Source organism: Perognathus longimembris, chromosome 17 (assembly GCF_023159225.1).
Source record: "Perognathus longimembris pacificus isolate PPM17 chromosome 17, ASM2315922v1, whole genome shotgun sequence".
Taxonomy (NCBI): domain Eukaryota; kingdom Metazoa; phylum Chordata; class Mammalia; order Rodentia; family Heteromyidae; genus Perognathus; species Perognathus longimembris.
The window spans coordinates 38,228,187-38,251,288 of record NC_063177.1 but is presented as its reverse complement, the minus strand read 5'-3'; the positions used below and the strand labels follow the sequence as shown (position 1 = coordinate 38,251,288).

General features: G+C 41.9%; 2 protein-coding genes across 2 annotated transcripts; both read left to right on the top strand.

Annotated features, from left to right (window-relative positions):
* The first annotated feature begins 5,057 nt into the window (after positions 1 to 5,057).
* LOC125365350 (keratin-associated protein 3-3-like) lies at positions 5,058 to 5,357 on the top strand. The gene has a single exon (XM_048365356.1). The coding sequence runs from the start codon at positions 5,058 to 5,060 to the stop codon at positions 5,355 to 5,357; it is 300 nt and encodes a 99-aa protein (XP_048221313.1).
* A 6,961-nt stretch (positions 5,358 to 12,318) lies between these two features.
* Positions 12,319 to 17,759, top strand: Krt40 (keratin 40). The gene is made up of 6 exons (XM_048366850.1): positions 12,319 to 12,723; positions 13,965 to 14,047; positions 14,409 to 14,565; positions 16,099 to 16,260; positions 16,341 to 16,466; positions 17,526 to 17,759. Exons 1-6 carry the CDS (start codon positions 12,319 to 12,321, stop codon positions 17,757 to 17,759), a joined length of 1,167 nt encoding a protein of 388 aa, XP_048222807.1.
* The last annotated feature ends 5,343 nt before the right edge of the window (positions 17,760 to 23,102 follow it).

Genomic DNA, 23,102 nt, shown 5'->3' with positions numbered 1-23,102 from the left:
AATCAGAATCTTACTGAAACATTGAGATTAAAAAAAAAAAAAACAAGAAGAATGCTTGTAGGGGAGAAGATTGGGCAAGGAAGAGGAGAAGCAAGTACTTTTAGGATCTTTAATCCTAGAGATATTCCTCAGAGAATCCCACAGGATACTTAATAATTTAAGTCTGAGTGGACAATACTTAGAAGCTACAATGAAGATGGGACACAACCTAGCATGCTACCAACAAGAGATCCGACCTACATTTCTCATGCATTTCCCCTGTATTTTGAGAATTGTCCCTATGTTAGTCCAATATTCTTGTGCTAGGAGCATAAAAATAAAAAAAAATGTTATGTTAGGAGCATAAAGATCAAAGAAATGCTATGACCTGAAGTGTCCACAAGTTTCTCTTAAATCAGGTGAAGGGGACAGGCTGTAACTACAATACATGTGTGCTGCACATGTTGTGAGCTGTGGCTACATTCCGTGGTTCTTACTCTGACTGAGAAGGAACAGCACAGTGATACCAGGCCACAGGAAAATGAACTAATATCCAGATCCGGTGATTCTGTGTGACCAGAAGCAAAAGGCCTGGGGTCTGAGCCCCCTAGACAAAGCATGAGAAGATAAACTGACAGTAAATAGGTCCTGACAGAGCAGCTGCTTAGTAAATCACAAAGACATTGGGAAGTTTGGTGATTTCAAGCTACAAGAGGTAGGGGAAACCCAAAGCAAAGAGGCCTGAACTGGAACCTCAAAGGAGTGAAAGACTGGAAGCAAGAGATGAGCAATCATACCTTACTTCTGTCTTTATTTCACCGCCAATCTTTGGTTCGTGCTTTCCTAGTCATAGATAGCCTCACTGGCTATCAAAGATGTTACGGAAACTAGACAAACTCGCTAACTATCAAAGATGTAATTGAAACTAGACAAGCTCGTGTAGTTTTTTGGGGGGAAGGGGGGAATGAAGGCAGTGGATTTTCAACACCTTGAAAATCAAGAATTATAGCATATTTCCTGTTTTAACTCAAGAAAAAGGAGACGCTGCTTTTGAAAAAACAGCGTGTTTCACAGCTGGGGCACATGGTTTAAACTTCCATTTCAACCACATAAAGGGCAGCTCAATTCCAGTAGAGCTTGTATTTAGACCTTAACAAGGGAGTCAGAGGCCACCTTAGTCCAATTACCTGCCACCTCTAGGCCTTGCTACCTCCATTATAAACAAAGCAGAATAATAACCAGCTCTCTAGACTACAGCAGAGAAAATGCACCTTAATATGAGACTGCATGTCTTGTCAATAAAAGTGATGAGGTTATCAACATAAACTTGATAGTCTATGACTTTCTATTATATAAACACAAGTCTCATTTACAATGAAGGAAGGAATATTTTTTTTTTTTTTTTTTTTTTTTTTTGGCCAGTCCTGGGCCTTGGACTCAGGGCCTGAGCACTGTCCCTGGCTTCCTTTTGCTCAAGGCTAGCACTCTGCCACCTGAGCCACAGCGCCACTTGTGGCCGTTTTCTGTATATGTGGTGCTGGGGAATCGAACCCAGGGCCTCATGTATACGAGGCAAGCTCTCTTGCCATTAGGCCATATCCCCAGCCCAGGAAGGAATATTTTTGCGCATAGACAATAACCATTCTTGTAATTCTTTACAGTAGACTGAAAGTTATATTGCATTCTGAATAAAAGATGAATATCTTCCTGCCATGAAGTTCCAGTTTAAGTGTCTATAAGCCATGTTCCTTTTGCAATATTTCCCTCAATCATCAAAATAGATGTGTCCTTTTTGTTGATGTTTTTGCTCTTAGAATCTAATCTTTTACTTTCTAATTATAATATATAATAACAGTAAGTGTAATCCTAGCTACTTAGGAGACTGAGATCTTAGGATCATGGTTTGAAGCCAGCCTGAGTAGAAAAGCCCATGAGATACACATCTCCAATTAAGTAGCAAAAGGCACCAGACAAGTAAAAAAGCAAGTGAGAGCACCGAGCCCTGCACTCAAGCCCCACTAATGGCACAAAAGAAAAAGAAAATAGCAGCAACATATAACAATATGTATGTGGGGCTGGGAAGGTGGCTTAGTGGTAGAATGCTTACCTAGCATGCACAAAGCCCTGGGTTCAATTCCTCAGTTCCACATACACAGAAAAAGCGGGAAGTGGCTGGCACTGTGGCTCAAGTGACAGAGTGCAAAAGAAGCTCAGGGACAGTGCCTAGGCCTGAGGTTAAGCCTCAGGTAAAAAACAAAAACAAGAAAAAAAATACTCCTGTGATAAACTTTTCTACCAGAGTCTGAGCTCCATACAAGTGAAAGCGATGTTTACGTTGTTCACTGTGGTCTAGTCAGTGTTTATCACAGCCTGGGACATGGTCTTGCCCAATCAATGTCTGTGAATTAAAGCTCTGAATAATGACTGCAAGGCATGCAATTTGGCAGATGCTCATGGGGGAAGTATTGAAGCACCAGAAGATGTGATGAATCCTCTCTTTCTAAGCAAAGCTATAGAGAACTTATATAAATCTTTAGATTTATCCATTTATGTGTCAGCCACTTTCTCTACGTGTAAATGTGGACCTTTATTGATCGAGAACTTTTAAGATACATGTTTGCTGTTACTTTTTTCTCAAGTAAATTAATGGTAAAAAATATGGGGTTTCATTGTAATCATATTTTGGTTGTATTCATCTCCTTATGATTCTTCTGAGGCTGATGTTTCTTTTCTTTCACCTTTTCCCTCCTTCTTCTTGACTGTGTTTCTTTTATTATTTTACTTATTTACTATTATTTAACCTTGCCTTGAATTTTACCTGCAACTCATTTTGCTAATGATAATGATTGATCTTCCCATACCACTTTATGGTTGTCCGTGGATCTTAACCCCTCTTTTTTCATATCTCACCATAACAAAGGTCATCTACCACAAACCGATAGCCAATATTACACTGGATGGTGGCAAATCATTTCCTCTAAAGAAAGAACTATGACAAGATCCTGCTGTACCATTCCTAGATACATACCTGAAGGAATCACCATCAGCAGACATTAGAAATGACTGTGCTCATATTCATGCCAGCTCTATGCAACTTGTGGAATAAAACTAAGTGCTTCATCAATGGATGAATTGATTTATTGAAGAAACATGTGTGAGAGAGATAGGTAGATGATAGATAGATAGATAGATAGATAGATAGATAGATAGATAGATACAGTGGCGTATTATTGAGTCTTACAGAAGAGTGAAATCATGTCACTTACAAGAAAATGAATAGAACTAGAAATCATCATCTGAAGCAAAATAAGCCAGACTCAGAAAGGTAATCACACCATTTTTTCCCATATATCTAAAACACATAATCTTAGCATCATGGTCTCAAGCTATTCTCTCCCTTAGACTACACAGACATAAATTAAAATTTCAGTTTCCCACGATTATCAGTGAAGGTAGTAGCAAAGCAAGTAAGTTCTCAACAGAAAGGTAAATGATCACACACCTAAACAGGATGTTCTGACTTAACTAGCTCTGAGAAAAATATAAATACATTGATGAAACCTCATTTTTTTAATCCATGAAATTGGCAAATGCATTTAAGATATCTATGTAAGTTTTAGGGAACCAGGAATTCTCAACACAGCACAGCTAAAAGAAATAGATAAGTTAAAAAAAATGGCTAAGTAGAACCACTTTGGAGAAAAGTAAAGCAATCAATATCAAAATATTGGAAATTTCCAGTGGCTCATGCCTATAATCCTGTCTACATGGTAGAGTGCTAGCCTTGAGCAAAAAACACAGGGACATCACCTAGGCTTTGTGTTCAAGCTCCAAGATTTTCACAAAAAGAGGAAATTAGCATTCTACCATAAAACACTATCTAATAAATATTTTCATTTTTTAGATACAGAAATGTGCTCACTTATTCATACAATTATCCTTTATTGCTACAAATTGGAATATATATTTAATAATATGAAGAAGTGTTTTGTGAGTGTGCTAGTATGGAGGCTTGAACTCAGGGTCTGGGCACTGTCCCTTTTCCACACAAGGTTATCACCCTTCCATTTGAGTCACAGCTCCACTTCTGGCTTCTTGTTAGTTAATCGAAGGTAAGAGTCTCTGGGACTTTCTTACCTGTGCTGACTTTGAACTGTGATCCCCCGATTTCTGCCTCCTCAGTAGTTAGGATTACAGATGTGAGCGTCAGAATCCATCTAATACATATTTATTTATTTATTTATTTTGCCAGTCCTGAGGCTTGAACTCAAGGCCTGGGCACTGTCCCTGAGCTTCACTGTGCTCAAGGCTAGCACTCTACCACTTGAGCTTCATCACCACTTACGGCTTTTCTGGTTAGTTTATTAGAGATAAGAATCTCCTGAACTTTTCTGCCTAAGCTAGCTTCAAACTGTGATCTTCATATTTCTGCCTCCTGAGTAGCTAGGATTGTAGATATGAGCCACTGCCAACGGATCCCAATTTCTAATGAATATCTATTTAATAATAAAATGCTGAAATGATGTGCATATTTTTAAGTTTTTTGTTGAGTATTTCTCACTAATTGTGATCTTCAAGAGCCTCAGACCTCATAGAAGGCAACTAAAATGAAGTTCAGTTTTAAAAAGCAAGACTACATCATCAGACAAAAGGATAAGGGAAAAGGAAGAGAGAATGAAAATGGAGTAGCCATGGAGAGCTAACAAGTGAGCTGCAATGACAGTCCTGTCATCGTCCCCAGCAGGGCTGGTGGCCTAATCGTCATAGGAGAAGCCCTCAGCAACACCTCATAAAGCTTGTGTCCGTGACAAATTGCAAGAGTAATCAGGGCACATTTAGCAATGAACTCAAATAAAAGTTAATTAGAAGAACAGAGACTCTTCACAAGCATCTAAATGTCAGACCAATTAGATAATGTGAACACCAACACAAACAAGAACCAGGAAAGAAGCCTCCGGGTTGGGCCCACACCCACTGGGGAGGGTATATAAGAGCCTCAAAGAAAGAGCAGACATTGGAACCTCAGAAACATCACCCTTCCAAGGAGCCAAAAGCCACCCCAACTCCTCCCAGTCACCATGGCTTGCTGTGTCCCCCGCTGCTGCTGCAGTGTCCCCACCGGCCCCGCCACCACCATCTGCTCCTCTGACAAGTCCTGCCGCTGTGGAGTCTGCCTGCCCAGCACCTGCCCACACACCATTTGGCAACTGGAGCCCACCTGCTGTGACAACTGCCCCCCACCCTGCCACATCCCTCAGCCCTGTGTACCCAGCTGCTTCCTGCTCAGCTCCAGCCTGCCCACCCCCAACCTGGAGACCCTCAACCTCACCACCTACACCCAGCCCTGCTGTGAGCCCTGCCTCCCCCGCTGCTGCTGAGCCCTGACTTCTTGGCTCTGAGTGGATACTGGTCGACCCAGGGACTCTGTTCAATGTTCACCTGCTTCACAATGGCCCCCTCTGCTCAGTACCTGACATGGAGAGAGCCATCCAGAGCTTTCTTGCACACCTGCGTCAGCACCTAGACCTAGAGGATGCTCTTCTAGAAGTTGGAACATGGATGTCACTAACTCTGTGGCTACCCCTCCAAAAAAAAAATCTTTAAAAAAAAGAGAGACTTTCCATGGCTAGGTAGCTATTATCTGTAGCCAATGTCATTTCAATTGGCAGCTGCCTGTATGTTTCCCAAAGTGGTTTCTTTTCTTCATATGAAAGGGTACTTTTCTTTAGATGTTTGGGAATTCTGTTTCCAGGCTTGGGTGGTATCTTTCTGCAAATTGAAGAACTTCACACTCATCCTAATAAACTTCATGTTTCTGGAATAGCACCAATGTCTATAATTCATTTCTATGAATTCATTAAATGTGCTTAACTCCTAATTTTTTAAAGAAAAAATAGCCAGGCATTGTGGTATATATCTATAATCCCAGCTACTCAGGTAGGACTGTTTTGGTCTGAGACAGATCCCAGACAAAATGTATGTGAACCTATCTGAAAAACAACTAAAGCAAAAAAGGAAGAAAATAATTAAAGCAAAAATTGGCTACTGTGGCTCAAGGCATGTGGCCCTGAGTTCAAACACCAGTTCCACCCAAACTAGAGAAAGAAGTAAGGGAAAGGAATGCCAAGAACTGGACATGATGGTGCATACTTCATGATCTCAGCTTTCTAGAAGGTGGAGGTCAGAAAATCACTATCCAAAGCCAGCCCAGTCAGGGAACACATACTTAAGATGCAAACATCTGATAAAGGACTTGTACTAAAAAGACAAAAAAAATAATGAAAATTGGGCAAAATATTAAGTAGTTGCTTCGCAAAATAAAATATAACAAGAGATTATTTGATGCACGAAACAATTAGCCCTCAGAGATAAGATAACACTTTATGGTGACTAATATAGTCTAAAATAATAATTTCTGACAACACAGTAGGGTAGAGAAGATAGATGAAAGGGCTAAAGGGCTCTTACATTATTGCCAACAGTATAAAATGATCTAGCTCCTGTTATGGTTTGGATCTAAAAATGCCTCCCAAAGGCTTCTGTGTTGAAGACTTGGTCCCAGCTGGGGATGCTATTGGGAGGTGGTAGAAATTTTAAGAGGGGAGGGGGGGCCTAGGGGAAGGAAATCAGGATGAGGGAGGGAGGCCCTTGAAGGAGACACTATGACCTCTCTAACTCTGCAACTCCCTCCCTTTCCTTCCTTGCATCTCTCTCCCTCCCTCCTCCTCACTCTCTCTTTCTTCTCTTTCCTCCCTCCCTCTCTCTGCTCCTTCTGGCCACCATAAACAGAGCAGATGTGCTCTAACACTCCACAAGCTCCAAGCAACATGCCCAAGACACTGAGGCCTGAAACCTCTGAAACCAATATGCCTTGCCTACTTTGTAAGTTCTTTATTGCAAGCATTTTGTGATGGAAATCACTACTTCAGGAGGGACAAAGCCTGATAATTTCTTGTAAAAGTACATGTATATATATTCCGAGACTCAATAATTCTACCATTAGGTAATGTACCTAAGAGAAAATAAAACATATCTATGAAAATATTTGTATGTTATAAAAGTGTTATTCCTATAATCCAAATGTTCATCCAAAAGAAAACAAATTGTGGCATGTTTGTATAATAAAAAAATTCAGCCATTCAAAAACAAAAAAGAATAGGCACAGACTCAATATAGGTATTATATTAAAAAATATGTTAAGTGAAGAATAGAGGTGAATAATTATGCACACTGATTTTATTCATGGAATTCAAGAATAGTAAATAATCTATAATGAGAGGAATTGGGACCATATTTGGCTTTGAAAGAAAGATAGGGACTGAACGAGAAAAGGTACAAGGGAACTTTCCACCGTAAAAGAAAATTTTAATGTCTTCCTTAATGTCACTGTCACATTGCTGCATGCATTTGTTAAAACCACATTTAAGCCAGGTACTGGTGGCTCACACTTGTAATCCTAACTACTGAGGAGGCTGAGATCTGAGGATTGTGGTTCAGAGCCAGCCAGAGCAGATAACTCCATGGCACTCTTATCTCCAATAAATCACTCAAAAAGCCAGAAGTGGCTCTGTGGCTCTAGTGGTAGAATGCTCACCTTGAGCAAAAGGAAGCTCAGGGACAGTGGCCAGGCCCAGAACTCAAACCCTAGGACCAGAACAAACAAGAACTACATTTAGTCCAGATAAACTTTATCTCAATCACACACATATGAAATGGGCTCATGTCTATAACCCTAGCTACTAAGGAGACTGAGATCTGAGGACCTTTGCTAGAAGCTAGCTCAAGTGGACAAGCCACAAGACTCTTATCCTTAATTAAAAAGCGAGAAGCAGAGGTGTAGTTGCAGATCTATAGCTGTGAGCCAAAATGCCAAGCGAGGAGCATGAGGTTGTAAGTTCAAGCCTCAGTTCAAGCAGAAGGAAGGGGGAGGGGAGGGAGAATGGAGGAGAGGAGTGGAAGAAGAGAGGAAAAGAGAGGGAGAAATTATTTGGAGACAATATTTTGGCAGTAGAACAGACAGATATTTTCCTTCTTTGTGGTAAAGACTGAGTAAGGCCCAAAGTGTTGCATAACTAAATAAAAACTAATTGCAGCCGGTGAGTAACAGTGTTAAGTCTAGAATGAGAATATTGTGACCATGAACACAATGCTGTTCATCCTCTACCAGTGTTCCTTGTATTAATTTTTTTCTGAAAGTATTCCATAGCAAAGTCCCTGTTAAGCTAAGTGGATTTATTTTTAGCAAATATTTACTAAGGGACTATTATACATTATGCCCTTGGGCTAGAGACAAGAAGACAAGTAAGGTGCATGTAGGTTAAAAAGAGATATTGTCACCACATGAAATTATGCCTTTTTCTTTTGTCTTTCTTCCCCATGGTTTTACCCCTGATGTCACTGTAACTGACTTTGGTACCCTGGGTATTTGTGTGTACATTTATCGAAACTAGGGAAGGGTAACACCAAAATGGAGAGACAAAGGGTAAGAGGCGAACCAATGCAACAGCAATACTTACAGGACAATATGCTGTAAACCACCTGGGTGAGGAGAGAACTGGGGAGGGGGGAAGGAGGGAGAAAAAAGAGGGAGGATAACAAGTTTGATAATAAATGTACTCACTACCTTACGTATGAAACTGTAACCCCTCTGTACATCACTTTGACAACAAATAAATTTTTAAAAGAGACATTGTCTGAAGAAAAAAGAAAGAAAAGAGCAGATAGGTGTTAATGGCTCACATTTTAATCCTAGCTACTCAAAAGGCTGAGATATGAGGATGGCAGTTCATAGCCAGCCTGAATAGGAATGTCTGAGAGACTCTTATCTCCAATTAAGCACACACACACAAAAAAAAAAAAAACAAAAAATAATCCAGGAGTGGAGCTGAGGCTCAAGTGGTAGAGTGCTAGCCTCAAGCCCAAAACTCAGGTATAGTGTCCAAGCTCTGAGTTCAAGCCCCAAAACTTCCCTTTTCCCCCGCAAAAAGAAGATTTTTTTTTTAAAAAAGAGCAATAAGAAAACAAGACATATGCATTTTAAAGCAATGCAACAGCTTTGTCATCTTGTGCAGAGGCCCCTAAGATGGACCTAGGCCTTTCAGCTAAGGCCTTGACACCCAAGTTCATCCAGGAAAGGAATAGCTGAGACACAATACCTTCAAACTTAAGAACAATGGGAGTCTGAGCTTGTGAGACCCAGGGCCAGCAAGTGAGCCTAGAAGGACAAATGGGCACCACATGAAGAAAGGCCCTATTTGCTAAGATACAGAGTTTGGGTTTTTACCAATTCAGAGTGACGGAAAAGATAAAATGGAATTATATTTTTAGAAAATGATGGTGGCAGCAGTCATGAGTGAGGGTTCTGCGATAAAAGCATATTACAAACCAAAACAAACAGATCTTTTTTTTTTTTAACCATAACCTGTCATCACATCTGTCTACTTTCCTCTTTTTTCAGTGCTTCCTTCTGAGGATGACATACTGTATAAATGAATCCTGGTAGGTGCCAGTGGCTCACACTTGTCATCCTAGCTACTCAAGAGGCTGAGAGCTGAGGATGGAGGTTCAAAGCCAGCACTGGCAGGAAAGGTCATGCGACTCTTATCTCCAATTAACCACTCTATCACTCTGTCTCAAGTGATGTAGTGCTAGCTTTAAGCACAAAAGTTCAGGGACAGAACTCAGGCCCTGAACTCAAGACCCAGGACCAGCACTCAAAAAAAAAATAAAAATAAATAAATCCTGGTTAGTTTTTGTGTTCTAAAATGAACCTACAGCTATTGATTATATAACACACTAGCCTATAAATCAAGCCCAAAGCACTATTCCTACCCTGTGTATTATATATGGAAATTGCAGGCAAATGTCACTGCACCTGCCTTGCTAGCAGATCTTAATTGCCCTATGACTGACGATAAAGACATCTTTTTTTATTAATTAGGTTGTAATATTGCACTTTTCTTTCAGATATTTGTAATTCTTTGAAAGTGTTTCAAGTCCTCAGACTCATGTTCTTAGCACAACATCAATGTGCCATGAGCCCTTCCTTCTAAGAGGTTTTTGCATGAGTGTTGAAATCACTGGAGAGGAACAAGTCCTAAGAGATTATTTTAACCTACACACATTTAGATGTATGTGTGTTCTTCTGATTTTTACTGTCGCATTTCTGTTAGTAGCTGCCTAGGAAGTGGTACTTAGAGTGAGTAAAGAGAATTTTCTTTGGGATCATAAAACTTCTTTGCTTTATCAGATTAGTGTCCCCCCACCCACATAGGAGTCTTAAAGAGATTCTGGAGGCAATTTTTCTCTGATCTTTTTAAAAATAAAATAAACATCCAATTAAAGCCAAGCAAATGAATTAAGTTGTAATTGGGGTGCATTATAAGAAAAAATCCCAGCTGGTGATCCCAGCTCCTTGGAGGTAAAGGCAGGAGGATCATTTAATTCAAGGCCAACACAAGCAAAAGTTAGGGAGTCCCTATCTCTCAAAATCTAAATATAAGCAAAAAGGCTAAGGTCATGGCTCAAGTAGCAGAAAGCACTTGCATGCGTGAGGTACTGAATTCAACCCAAGTACTGAAAAAGAAGAAGAAAGAGAAGGAGGAGGAGGAGGAGGAGGAGGAGGAGGAGGAGGAGGAGGAGGAGGAGGAGGAGGAGGAGGAGGAGGAGGAGGAGAGGAGGAGGAGGAGGAGGAGGAGGAGGAGGAGGAGGAGGAGGAGGAGAAGGAAAAAGAGAGGAAGAAGAGGAGGAGGAGGAAAAGGAGGTAAAAGAAGAGGAAGAGGAGGTAGAGGCAGAGGAGGAAGAAGAGGAAGTGGAGGAGGAGGAAGAGGAGGAGCTGGAAGAGGACAGTAGTAGTAGAAATATGTCTCACATCCATGTCTACCTGGTATTATACCAGAAATTTTACCCAGTGGAACTGGGGTTAGAATGATTCAATACTTCTCATTTTCATGAATTTAAGGCATTCACACATGACGCAAACTCCAAGTCTCAGAAGCTAGGCTTCTTCACTCAAAGTCTGAAGTATAGTCAATGAAGGCTTCTCAAAAGATTATACCTGAGAATTTGTATTTCCCTTGGATCAGAAATACAAGTAAGGATGCAGGCACCAATGGTTCATGCTATAATCCTAAATACTTGGGGGTGAAGATCAAGAAGATTGTGGCCAGTTTAGGAAAAGAAATATTTGTGAGACCTTATCTCAATTAATTAAAAGGCTGGGCACGATAGTGCACCTGTCATCCCAGCTACTTGAGAAGCATAAATAGGAAGACCACAGTCCAGGACGGGCAAGGCAGAAAGCAAAATCCAATTCCAAAAGTAATAAAAGCAAAAAGGGATGGAGTAGCTCAGTGGAGCCAGTGCTAGACTGTGTGCTAAGCATCTGGATTTAATTCCCCTAAAAAACAAGCAACAAAAAAAAATGTTCAAAGTATACAAATAGTAAAATGATTTGAATAAATGAGGCACACCAACTATGAACAAGCATGGTTTCAGAAAATGAATATCACAATGCAAAGTCTTGATAACCAATTTATATTTTGACTCACAGGCATAAATTGTTCTTATAGTAATATAAAGTAAGTTTATCCACCTATACAAAAGGATTTATGTCTCTCTCTCACACACACATACACACGTATACATACACACATGTACATACATATACACACATGCATACACACGCATGCACACACATACGCACATGTACATAGATGCATGCACATACACATGCATACACACACAATTTAAACCACTATATGGCTTGTTTCTTTATCATTAAGTACATATTTTAAGATTACAAAAAAGCCTGACAAGATTGCAAAGCATGGCAACCATTCTCATCAGTAGTGGCACAAACACGTAGTACCTCATGAGTTTAACATCAGTTTTAGAAGTAGACACAAGCAGTCAATGTGCAGGATCAAAATCGGCGGGAACATGATCTTCCTCGTTTGTAATGAGTTGTACTGACAATAATTACTGATGGCTCCATTTTTTTCTCTCTTTCCTTATTCTGTCCAAGGAACAATGCTAGCCATGACCCTCTTTTGAAGTGATCAATTGATCCCACCCCCGGGAAGGAATGGTGTTAGGTCCTGATTTAGTAACCTGAAGTTAGCCATCTTTTATGAGGCATAAAACTCCTTCGTCTGTACATAACACTAATGAGATGTTTGTAGGAAAACTGACACCAACAGCGATGGAACAAACATCCGGTATCACCCATAAGCACCCATTTGGAGGGGCTATATAAAGGTTCCAGGAGGGAAGAAGCAGCCTTGGGAGTCAAGGCCACCAGAGGAAGCAGCTGGCAGTCTGTGGTTCAATTGTGAGAGGATGACTTTGGAAGGTGTCCCCCAGGGCTGCTCTGCAGAGTGCTATGTCCAGGCTGCCCCTGGCACCCATCCTTCATCCCGATGTCAGACCCCGAACTTCCTCTGCAGGTCTCACTTGACCTCCGGGTGCCTGACACCCAGCTACTACACCGGAAGTGGTTGCCACAGCCCCTGCCTGGTAGGGAGCTGTGCTTGGTGTGAGGAGGGGACGTTCAACAGCAATGAAAAGGAAACCATGCAGTTCCTAAATGACAGACTGGCCAGCTACCTGGAGAAGGTGCACAGCCTGGAGGAGGCCAATGAGGAGCTGGAGTGCAGGATCCGCGAGCAGTGCGAGCCCGAGGCCCCGGCCTTGTGCCCGGATTACCAGTGCTACTTCAACACCATCGAAGAGCTCCAGCAAAAGGTTCCATGTCTCATTGTCCTCACCTTCCACCTTCCCCTTCTCTGAGGTCCTCCCTCTTCATGCCAGAAGAGGCTGCTCTGTGGTCGCAAGCCAAGGGAAAGAGGAAACTCGAAGGGCTAATTAATGCCCTATGCAGGAGAGGGCACTGGACTAAAGCTCTACTAGGGAAACTCGAAGGGCTAATTAATGCCCTATGCAGGAGAGGGCACTGGACTAAAGCTCTACTAGTGACTGAGTGACTCTTAAAAAGTCATTCCTCTGTGTATTTTATCATCCAAAGAATGGAAGAAAGCTCTATTATTTTATCTAATATCACCTTCATAGGTAACACTGTATTCATACAAATATTGAATGTTATCTTTTTATTCCATCTAATTATTTTACTTTCTTTTATTTATTCGTGTGTGTGTGTGTGTGTGTGTGTGCGTGTGTGTGTGTGTATGCCAGTACTGGGCCTTGAACTCAGGGCCTAGGTGTTGTCTCTTAGCTCTTTTGCTCAAGACCAACAAACTACCACTTAAGCCAACCTCCATTTCTGGCTATTCAATGGTTAATTGATAAGAGTCTCACAAACTTTCCTGCCCAAGCTGGCTTCCAACTGTAATCCACATGATTTCATCCTCCTGAGTAGTTCAGATTACAGTTGTGATCACCAGGGCTAGGCTTAATTATTGTATTATACTGATCATTTTCTATTAGCATACATGGGATATAGTCATAACACAAACCATTAGTGGGGGGAAAAATTTACAGTATTCAACTGCCAAAGAAGTTTGCAAAAATATCTTAGACAATTTAAGAATGAAGTCTTTTGTTTCTGTATTTTGTTTCTAAATTGGCACTGTGGGTTTATTTTTTTCTTCATAAAATAACATAGTCAACTAGAACAGCATGCTGGAAATAATTTTATGTTTTCTTACAAAGGCCTTGGTAAGATACCTAAAGGCGTGGCTTTAAAGGCTTAAATTTGTAGGTTTGTTTATTTTTAAGAATCATTTATTTGGGCTGGGGATATAGCCTAGTGGCAAGAGTGCCTGCCTCGGATACACGAGGCCCTAGGTTCGATTCCCCAGCACCACATATACAGAAAACGGCCAGAAGCGGCGCTGTGGCTCAAGTGGCAGAGTGCTAGCCTTGAGCGGGAAGAAGCCAGGGACAGTACTCAGGCCCTGAGTCCAAGGCCCAGGACTGGCCAAAAAAAAAAAAAGAATCATTTATTTACATAATAACTTCTCTCTCAGATCTTATGCACGAAGGCAGAGAATTCTAGACTCGCTGTTCAGCTTGACAACTGCAAACTCGCAGCTGATGACTTTAGGTCAAAGTAAGTATTATTTTAATTTAAAATAATTTATATTTACGAAAATAATGTTTCTCTCACCCCAAATATTCTCTACATAACTTTATTTGTACCTATCCTGGGGGCCTGGGTGCTGTCCCTTAGCTTTTATGCTCAAGGTCAAGCCTGGCACTCTACCACTTGAGCCACTCCAATTACATAACATTTTTTTAAACTAAAAATTCGGGGGTAGGGGGAGGAAGCCTGAATGCACATTTGTCTAGAATGTCAAGGAAATTGTGGCACGGGGCTCCCTGGGCCCTTATGTCACTCGCCAATGTCCCCCATCCCCTCCCCCAGCACTCTGTGTAGCAAAGCAAGCACTATGTCTCTCTTGCCCTGAAAGGTACGAGAGCGAGTTGTCCCTTCACCAGCTGGTGGAGTCAGACATCAGTGGCCTCCGTGGGATCCTGAGTGAGCTGACCCTGTGCAAATCTGACCTGGAGGCCCATGTGGAGTCTCTGAAGGACGATCTCCTCTGCCTTAAGAAGAGCCACGAAGAGGTAAGCCATGGGGCCAGGTGCCTAGGGACATTAGGAGTAAGAAAGTTTAGCTGGTGGATTCCATATGTGCAGATTGGACCTGGGCAGATGTTGCTGCAGCTGGAGTAAACCTCCTCCAGGCCCCACACAGCCTGAAGGCAGCTGTGCTGCACATTGCCTGTTATTGTATGCACCACAACCTGGGGCCAGAACAGAGAAAGAAGCCATGCTCTGCCCTTGCCATTGTAGGGAGGGGTGAGGAACTCCAAAAATGGCTGTGCTTGGCTTATTTTTGCCAGCAACTCTTATCCACCAAGTATAAAAACTGAGCTGATGCACACAGCGAAGTCCTTTGGAAAAGGAAAATAAAGATTTTAGCAATATTTGGGGCCTTTGCTATTAAAGCTTCTGCATTTTGTGGGCTGCTTAAAAATTATAAAAATATTAAGTATACAAGTATCCCATATTAAGGAAACTGGAGTATGAAAAAGTGGGGGCATATTTATAAAGTGATTTTTGTAAAGTACATTTATACATTGAAATAAAGTATATTTTTCTCTTTGCACAGTGGTTGATTAAAATAATAGCTAATCCTATTAATATCTTAGTGTCAGGACTTTTTTTTTTTTTTTTTTTTTGGCCAGTCCTGGGCCTTGGACTCAGGGCCTGAGCACTGTCCCTGGCTTCTTCCCACTCAAGGCTAGCACTCTGCCACTTGAGCCACAGCACCGCTTCTGGCCGTTTTCTGTATATGTGGTGCTGGGGAATCGAACCTAGGGCCTCGTGTATCCAAGGCAGGCACTCTTGCCACTAGGCTATATCCCCAGCCCAATCTTTTTTTTTTTTTTTGGCCAGTCCTGGGGCTTGGACTCAGGGCCTGAACACTGTCCCTGGCTTCTTTTTGCTCAAGGCTAGCACTCTGCCACCTCAGCCACAGCGCCACTTCTGGCCATTTTCTGTATATGTGGTGCTGGGGAATTGAACCCAGGGCCTCATGTATAGGAGGCAAGCACTCTTGCCACTAGGCCATATCCCCAGCCCTTGTCAGGACTTTTTTTAAGTTTTTGGTTTTTGCTTTTTTTTTTTTTTTTTTTAATGCCAGTACTGGGGCTTGAACTTAGGAAAGGCCTGAGCATTGTCCCTGATCTTCTCTGCTCAAGGCTGGTGCTCTACCACTCCAGCCACAGCTCTATATCTGGCTTTTTGCTGGTTAATGGGAGATAAGAGTCTCGTGGGTTTTCCTACATGGAATGGTTTCAAACCATGATCCTTGGGTCTCAGCCTCCCAAGTAGCTAGGATTGTATGGATGAGCCACCGTGCTCAGTTATGTTCTTTACATTAATATTTACTTTTCTACACCTCACAAGAGCCCTCTTGGAAAGGTAAAGTTACTCTGCCCATTGCACAGATGAAGAAACTGAGAATCTTCTCAATGGTAACAGGCGGTTTAGCATAGGCAATCTGAATCAAAATTCCCTATGTTCACCCACAACTCCCTTCAAAAAATAAAATGAGATGCTGTTGGTTGTCACACTGACATTTTCCCCTCTCAGGAGGTCAATGTGCTTCGTGAGCAGCTTGGAGACCGACTCAGCGTGGAGCTGGACACAGCCCCCACCATGGACCTCAACAAGGTCCTGGAGGAGATGCGATGTCAGTACGAAACGGTGCTGGCCAACAACCGCAGGGATGCGGAAGAATGGTTTGCTGCTCAGGTAAGCAACTGCAGCAGAAAGGAGGACAGGCTTTGGGATATGAGCCTTCCTTGAGCTCTCTAATGCGACCTATGTTTCAGACAGAAGAGCTGAACCAGCAGCAGTTATCCAGTGCCGAGCAGCTTCAAGGCTGCCAGACAGAGATGCTGGAGATGAAGCGTACAGCCAACACCCTGGAAATTGAGCTCCAGGCACAGCAAAACCTGGTGCGTCAAGCCAACCCAGGTTCAACTTGACCACCCCAGACACTTTCCACAGGCTCAGGGTTGGGGGGGAGGCCCACAGTTCATGGGGGCAGGTTTGAATTTCCAAGTTACAAAGGTGATATTTTCTTGCCTTTCCTAAGTCACTTTACAGATCCACAGTGATCCCCACTGTGATCCAAGTGATTCACAGTGATATCCTTCTTGGGTGCCTTACCTTCTCTCCTGGGGCTGAGTATGATCCTGAAACACTCCAGAAACAGGAAAAGGAAGGAGGGAGGCCAAGTGAGAGAGCAGCCTCTACAGTACAATGATGGTCTCAATTATCTTTCACATCTAAAACAAAGAATTGTATTCAAACACTATATCCTACAACTATCAAAGTTTCCAGGACCCATATCTCAACCCGACCCTTTACTGCACCCTGCTACACATAGAGAATAAGAATCATGCATTCAAGGTCAGACACCACGGCATGGACCATAGTCAATCCTGGAACTCCTAAATGAAGAACAGCCGAGCATCCATCACAATTCAATTTAAATCCAACTTTAGATGGTGGTCACCTTTGCTAACATTATTTCACACACAGGACTCAGGTTAAGTAATTTGCAAATGGGCCTATAATTCTAAGAAATAAAATAGAAGCTGAATCTAAATGCTACTCCAAACCCTCTTTGCTTACAACTAGACCATACTGGACACTGCATGCCAGAAACCCAGACTCGGGTTCCTCCCAAATGCAATCAATCTTTAAGCTACACAAGTAAGTGATAGATAGCTGTAGACACATTGGTGAAACTAACAGCTGGCCATGTTTACAGTACTTCAGAATTTTCTAGGCACTGCTCTAAGTGCTCTCCAAATATTCATGCACTTGATACTATGAGATGGGAAATTTTCACCCCCATTAAATGTAGAATAAAAGTGAAGCTCAGAGAAGCTGAGTCCTTTTCCTAAGTTCACAGAGCTAGCAAAGGCTACAGTGAGGGTTTGCAAATTGGCCAACTAGACCCAGGGGCTATGCTGAGGGGTTTGTTAGACTATGTCTTCCTCTTACAGATGGAATCTCTGGAATGTACAGTAGCAGAAACCGAGGCCCAATACAGCACCCAGTTGGCCCAGATGCAATGCCTGATTGACAACGTGGAGAACCAGCTGGCTGAGATCCGCTGTGACCTGGAGAGGCAGAACCAGGAATACGAGGTGCTGCTGGACACAAAAGCCCGACTCGAGTGTGAGATCAACACGTACCGAGGCCTGCTGGACAGCGAGGACAGCAGGCAAGTTCCATGATTACTCGTGGAAACTCAACAAAGACCTGATGTAGGAGAATCTTGTTTCCCCAAGGTCTCCCCAAAGTCAAGCCTACCTAATGTGTTTAGAAAATAAATATTTTTTAAGGAAAAGCCAAAGGGCACAGTGAGTGGCTCACATCTGTACTCCTGTCTACTTAGGAGGCAGAGATCAGAGGATCACAGTTTGAGGCCCCCATCTTTATCAATAACCTGGGTGTGGTAGTCTCTGCCTGGCATGCCACTTATACTGAATATATAAATAAGTAAATCAAAGATCAGGCCAGCCTGACAAAAGTGCAACTCTATTAGAAAAATAACTAAATGGCTGGGAGGGTGACACAGCAGTTGAGTGTCTGCCTAGCAAATGAGAAGCCTGAAGTTAAAACCCCAATACCACAAAAACAAAATTTACTTTTTGCAAACAGATTATTTGTAAAGATGCAAAAACTTAACAGAGGTAAAGTGGCTGAGACTTAACACATGACAATGGAGAAGTTCTAAGACTTTGGAAGTCCTATAGCAGAAATATTTTCATCTTAATATTTCTTGCTTGTGGTATGTTTTTCCTCCTAATTTCCACCAAAGGGGAATCAGGACATGTCTGAGCTGATACTTTACAACATGAAAAAGAGAATGCAGTATTCATAGCCATGGCTCCAGTGCACCTGAAATGCTATTCTGAGTCTAGAAAATGAAATCAGGCTTAAGTCAGAGACTTTTGCCAGAGTTTTCTGCAGAATATAATTTGTGGGCTAAAGTTAATATTCTGGGTTAACATTTTCCTAAGATGACTTTATTAAGCTGAGTCTTTAATTGATTTTTCCCCCAGGCTTGCCAGTAACCCATGCTCTACAATGCCCATGTCAAGTAACACTTGTGAGCCATGCACAGCCTATGTGATTTGCCCAGTAGAAAACTGTTGTGCGTGAAGCTGCACCACCAGCACGGTAAAGGGAAGAGCCAAAGCCATCTGTGTCCCAGGCACAGGTGAGGCTCCCACCAAGGACATCCAAACCAGAAAAAGGAATCCTTTGGCGTCCATACCCCACCATTCTTCTCCTCTAGTCCTCTGGGCATATTGATTATTTCCTTTTCTCCAAGCTCATTTGTGAATTCTGGGTCCCCATAAAACTTTCTTACTGATCTCAAAAAAAAAAAACCACCCAAATATTCCATTCATTTATCATGTAAATACAAGCCTGTGGCTCATAGCCCTTGAACTAATAGCTAATTAGCCAAGCACAGGTGTCTCATGCCTGTAACCCTAGCTACTCAGGAGGCTGAGATCTGAGGATCAAGGTTCTAAGCCCATCTGGAGAAGGAAGTCTGAGAGACTCTTATCTCCAATTAACCAGAAAAAAAGCTGGAAATGAAGCTGCGGCTCAAGTAGTAGTGTGCCAGCCTTGAGCAAAACTGCTAAGCAAGAGTGTGAGGCCCTGATAAACTCAGGACTTGATGTATCCCATTGCTGTCACAAAAGAGAGGAAGAGAAGAAGAGGGGAGGAGAGAAGAAAAAAAGAGAGGAGAGGAGAGAGAAGAGAAGAGAAGAGAAGAGAAGAGAAGAAACCAATAATACTAAATTCAAAATTTCAAATTTGACCTGGTATTAGGTTGAAAGAGTCACATTTGTTTGTTTGTTTGTTTGTTTCTAGCCATAGTTGACTTGTACAAGCCAAATGACTTTCCTTTCTATTTTCCAATAGTAATTTAAAACACCTAACATTCTAAAGCCATTAAATACATTTCTACTTTAGAACTATATATTTCTATTTGCACATCAGGTCATAGATGTTTGAAGATTGCTGGGAAATTACAAACCAAAATTATTGATATGAATCTGGAACACACAACAAATTCCTTGATGATGATAAACCAAGACTAAATTATAATATATAAGGCACAAAGAATTTCAGCCATTGTAAAGCATGGCATCTCAAACCATGCTGAAACACTTTACTTCTGCATAACCGAGATTTTCACTTTTTCACCTAGACCTATTCCCCTGGGATGTCAAGCACTCAAATGACAATTGTACTTTGGGATTAAATCATTTAAAACTCACTGTGTAAAATCTGATAGTGCCCTAATTTTCTGGTTAAGAAAATAAAATTTTCATGGTATGATTCATTCAGTCCACAAGACGCCAGTCATTTAAACACTTAGTGTTACATAAGAATTATGTAATTACCACTGGTTGGTAAGAGCCAACATAAAACGATGCCATGCATGCTGGCAGCCCACCAAGGAGGAATCTCATGAAAAAGAGGTGGCCACTGGCCTCACCTGCAAGAAGCATCTGTGACTCATGGGCTCCCACTCCTGATGGTATGCATTCAGCAGGGTCATATGTTACTTGACTATAGGGATACATTCTGGGTGATGTGTGTTGCTAGGCAATGCTGTCATTGTATATCAGAGAGTAGGCTCACACAAACTTAGGTAATATTGCTCAAGCACTCAACCTTGATGCAATCAAGAGATTTGATAAACATGAAAAGTAGCCTTCTTCCCTAACATCTCGCTTTGTAGGAGTTCTTGTTTGTTTGGTTTGGTTTTGGTGTTATTTTGTTTTCCTTTTGAGACAAGGTCTTGCTATATGGCTGATCTTCCTGTCTCAGCCTCCCAAGTGCCAAGATTACAGGTGTGTACCACCTAAGCTTTTTTATGATGATTTTAAAAAATATATAGTATATACCAGTATGGTGGCTCATGCCTATGATCCCAGTACTTGGGAAGACTGAGGCAGGAGGATCACAAGTCTTAGGACAGCCTTGGCTACATAGCAAGACTCTGTCTCAAAACAAACACATCAACTATAGTAAATGCATAAGTAGTGACAAGTTGATGACCATTTTCAAATATTCTTGGCTATACACAGTGATATGTGCTATCGTTTATGTGACTGGCAGCACAGGAGGTTTGCTGACACCAGCATCACAAGGTTTGCACTGCTTTCATTCTGGGTGGCTACAGCATCACTAGGAGGTAGGAAGTCTCCAACTCCAATGCAACTTTATGGGCCCACCATTACAGATGACATCCATCAATGGCTGGAGCATTGCAATTTCTGGAGCCCCCGCTGGCTCCACAGAGACACATGTTCCCCAACTCTCCCTTAGGTACTAGTTTCACGTGGTCCCCAAAGCTATCATCTCCTGTCTTGAAATAGCCCCTTCCCCAGAAGGCTCTGTCCAAAACAAAACTATAAAAAGAATTCTCTATTTTCCCCAGACTTGCTCTTCCAGAAGTGCAACTTTATGCTTTTACAGTGAGAAATTCCAAGTGACTTGTTTAAAAAAAATAGCTGGGTGTCTATGGTTTATGCCTATAATTCTAGCTACTCAGGACACTGAGATCTCAGGATCACAGTTCAAGGCCAGCCAAGGCAGGAAAGCAGAGACTCTTATCTCCAATTAACCCAAAAAAAAAACCTAAAAGTGATGCTGTGGCTCAAAGTAGTAGAGCACTAGACTTGAGCAAAAAAGCTCAGAGACAGAGTCTAGGCCCCAACAAAATAAATAAAAAGAAGAGAAAAAGCATGAGCAACAGTAGCACGGGGAACACACTTTCTCAATTCCTCAGATAGGGAAACAGACAGAGGATCTTGAGGTTAGAAAGTAAAGGTTAGGTAACACCAGGCCTTACAGCAAGGGAATAAGAGAATTCAAGCTCCCATGTGCCCCAGAGGAAAACTAGGTACAGGTGAACCCTGGGGTCTTTCCTCCATCAGGCCTGACACACAGACAAGCAAAGGAGCTGGAACCCCAACCACAAACGGGCAGTGGGTGGACATGCCAGGGAAGGGGGTGGAGGATGGCCAGTGCTGCAGCGTGGCTGGGATAAGTAACGCAGATCCAGGAGGCACAGGACAGGAGATGAATGAAACTGGTTGCATCCAGATCACCAAGAGACCTCCTTCCCAGGCAATCAGGAATTGGAACCTTGCTCTGTAGGAATGGTTGAGTGATTCTCCACAGGAAAACGATGCTCTCTTGAAACAGATGAAGACACTAGTCAAGATACACTATGTTGGATGACTATAGAATTGCCAGGTGTCAAAGTTAACAAATAAGCTGGTCAGAAAAAAATGAAAGTGAGAGATAACCGCTGTGCAATTAAAAATTTACATAACACAAAGGAAGTAGAAGGTGCCTTCATGGAAGGTGAACTTTGTGGGCATGGGTAAGCTAAACATTGGGACCAGGAAACCAACATGCTTACAGGGGAAGGAACATGGATCCAGTAGCAAAGAAGTCATGGAAGAAACAAGAAAAAGGGAATATAACTGATGTATCACGGCTCCAAAGGAATCAAAAGGAAAAATACAAAAGTGAGTCATGCAAGAGGGAGGACCCTGATTTCTAGCCCAGGACCAGTGCAAAAAAAAAGTAGAGAGAGGAAATAATATAATATAATATAATAATAAAATAGTTTCAGGCTTGATTTCTGATTTTAAATGCCTTCTTCATCACCTGTTTGGGAGTGTTTTACTAGGATCTTTAGCCTATTCTTCTCATCACATTTGTCTGTTCATAGACCAATACCACATTATTGTAATTATATAATATATATATATATTTCTTTTTTTACTTTAAAAAAATTTTTGTCAGTCGTCGGGCTTGAACTCTAGGCCTGGCACTGTCCCTGAACTCTTCAGCTCAAGGCTAGTGCTCTACCACTTGAGCCACAGAGCCACTTCCAGTTTTTCTGGTAGTTAATTGGAAATAAGAGTCTTGCAGACTTTCCTGCCGGGCTGGCTTTGAACCTCAATCCTCAGATCTCAGCCTCATGAGTAGCTAGGATTACAGGCATGAGCCACCAGCGCCTGGCTTAAAAATGTATTTTAATATCCTGGAAATTCTTTTTCAGAATTTTCCTGAGCTCCTATTTATTTAATTTTTTCTCATAAAACTTCAAGAGTATCTCATCTAATTCTAAAAAAAATTGACTTGGGAGGATCTCATACATTTGGGAAATAGAGTTAAATTAACATAGGGACTGCCAAAATTTTTACAATTTTCTGTCCTTTCATGTGTTTTAACAAATTTCATTCAGGTAAATCTGGTACCTTTTGTATACAGCATGCAGAATAATGAACGCCCCCTCTGAAGACATTCATGCCCTAATTCCAGAATCAGTGGATATGTTGAGCAACATGGCCAAAGGAAGAAAAGTGCTAATCAGTGGACTTTAAACTAGAAAGACTATGGTGGATTATCTAGGTGGGACCAATCTAAGCACTAAGATCCTTAAATGGGTGGGGCGGAGGGGAGCACACAGCAAGGTGAAGTTGTGTGATGAGGATTCCAGGGGCCCTTGCTGGCTTGGGGCCACAAGCCAA

Excerpts from the sequence above, each read along its gene's own strand:
- LOC125365350 (XM_048365356.1), top strand. The coding sequence starts at position 5,058 with ATGGCTTGCTGTGTCCCCCGCTGCTGCTGCAGTGTCCCCACCGGCCCC.
- Krt40 (XM_048366850.1), top strand. The coding sequence starts at position 12,319 with ATGACTTTGGAAGGTGTCCCCCAGGGCTGCTCTGCAGAGTGCTATGTC. Across the intron at positions 14,048-14,408 it reads GCTGATGACTTTAGGTCAAA|GTACGAGAGCGAGTTGTCCC; the intron begins GTAAGTATTATT and ends TTGCCCTGAAAG. Across the intron at positions 16,467-17,525 it reads TCCAGGCACAGCAAAACCTG|ATGGAATCTCTGGAATGTAC; the intron begins GTGCGTCAAGCC and ends TTCCTCTTACAG.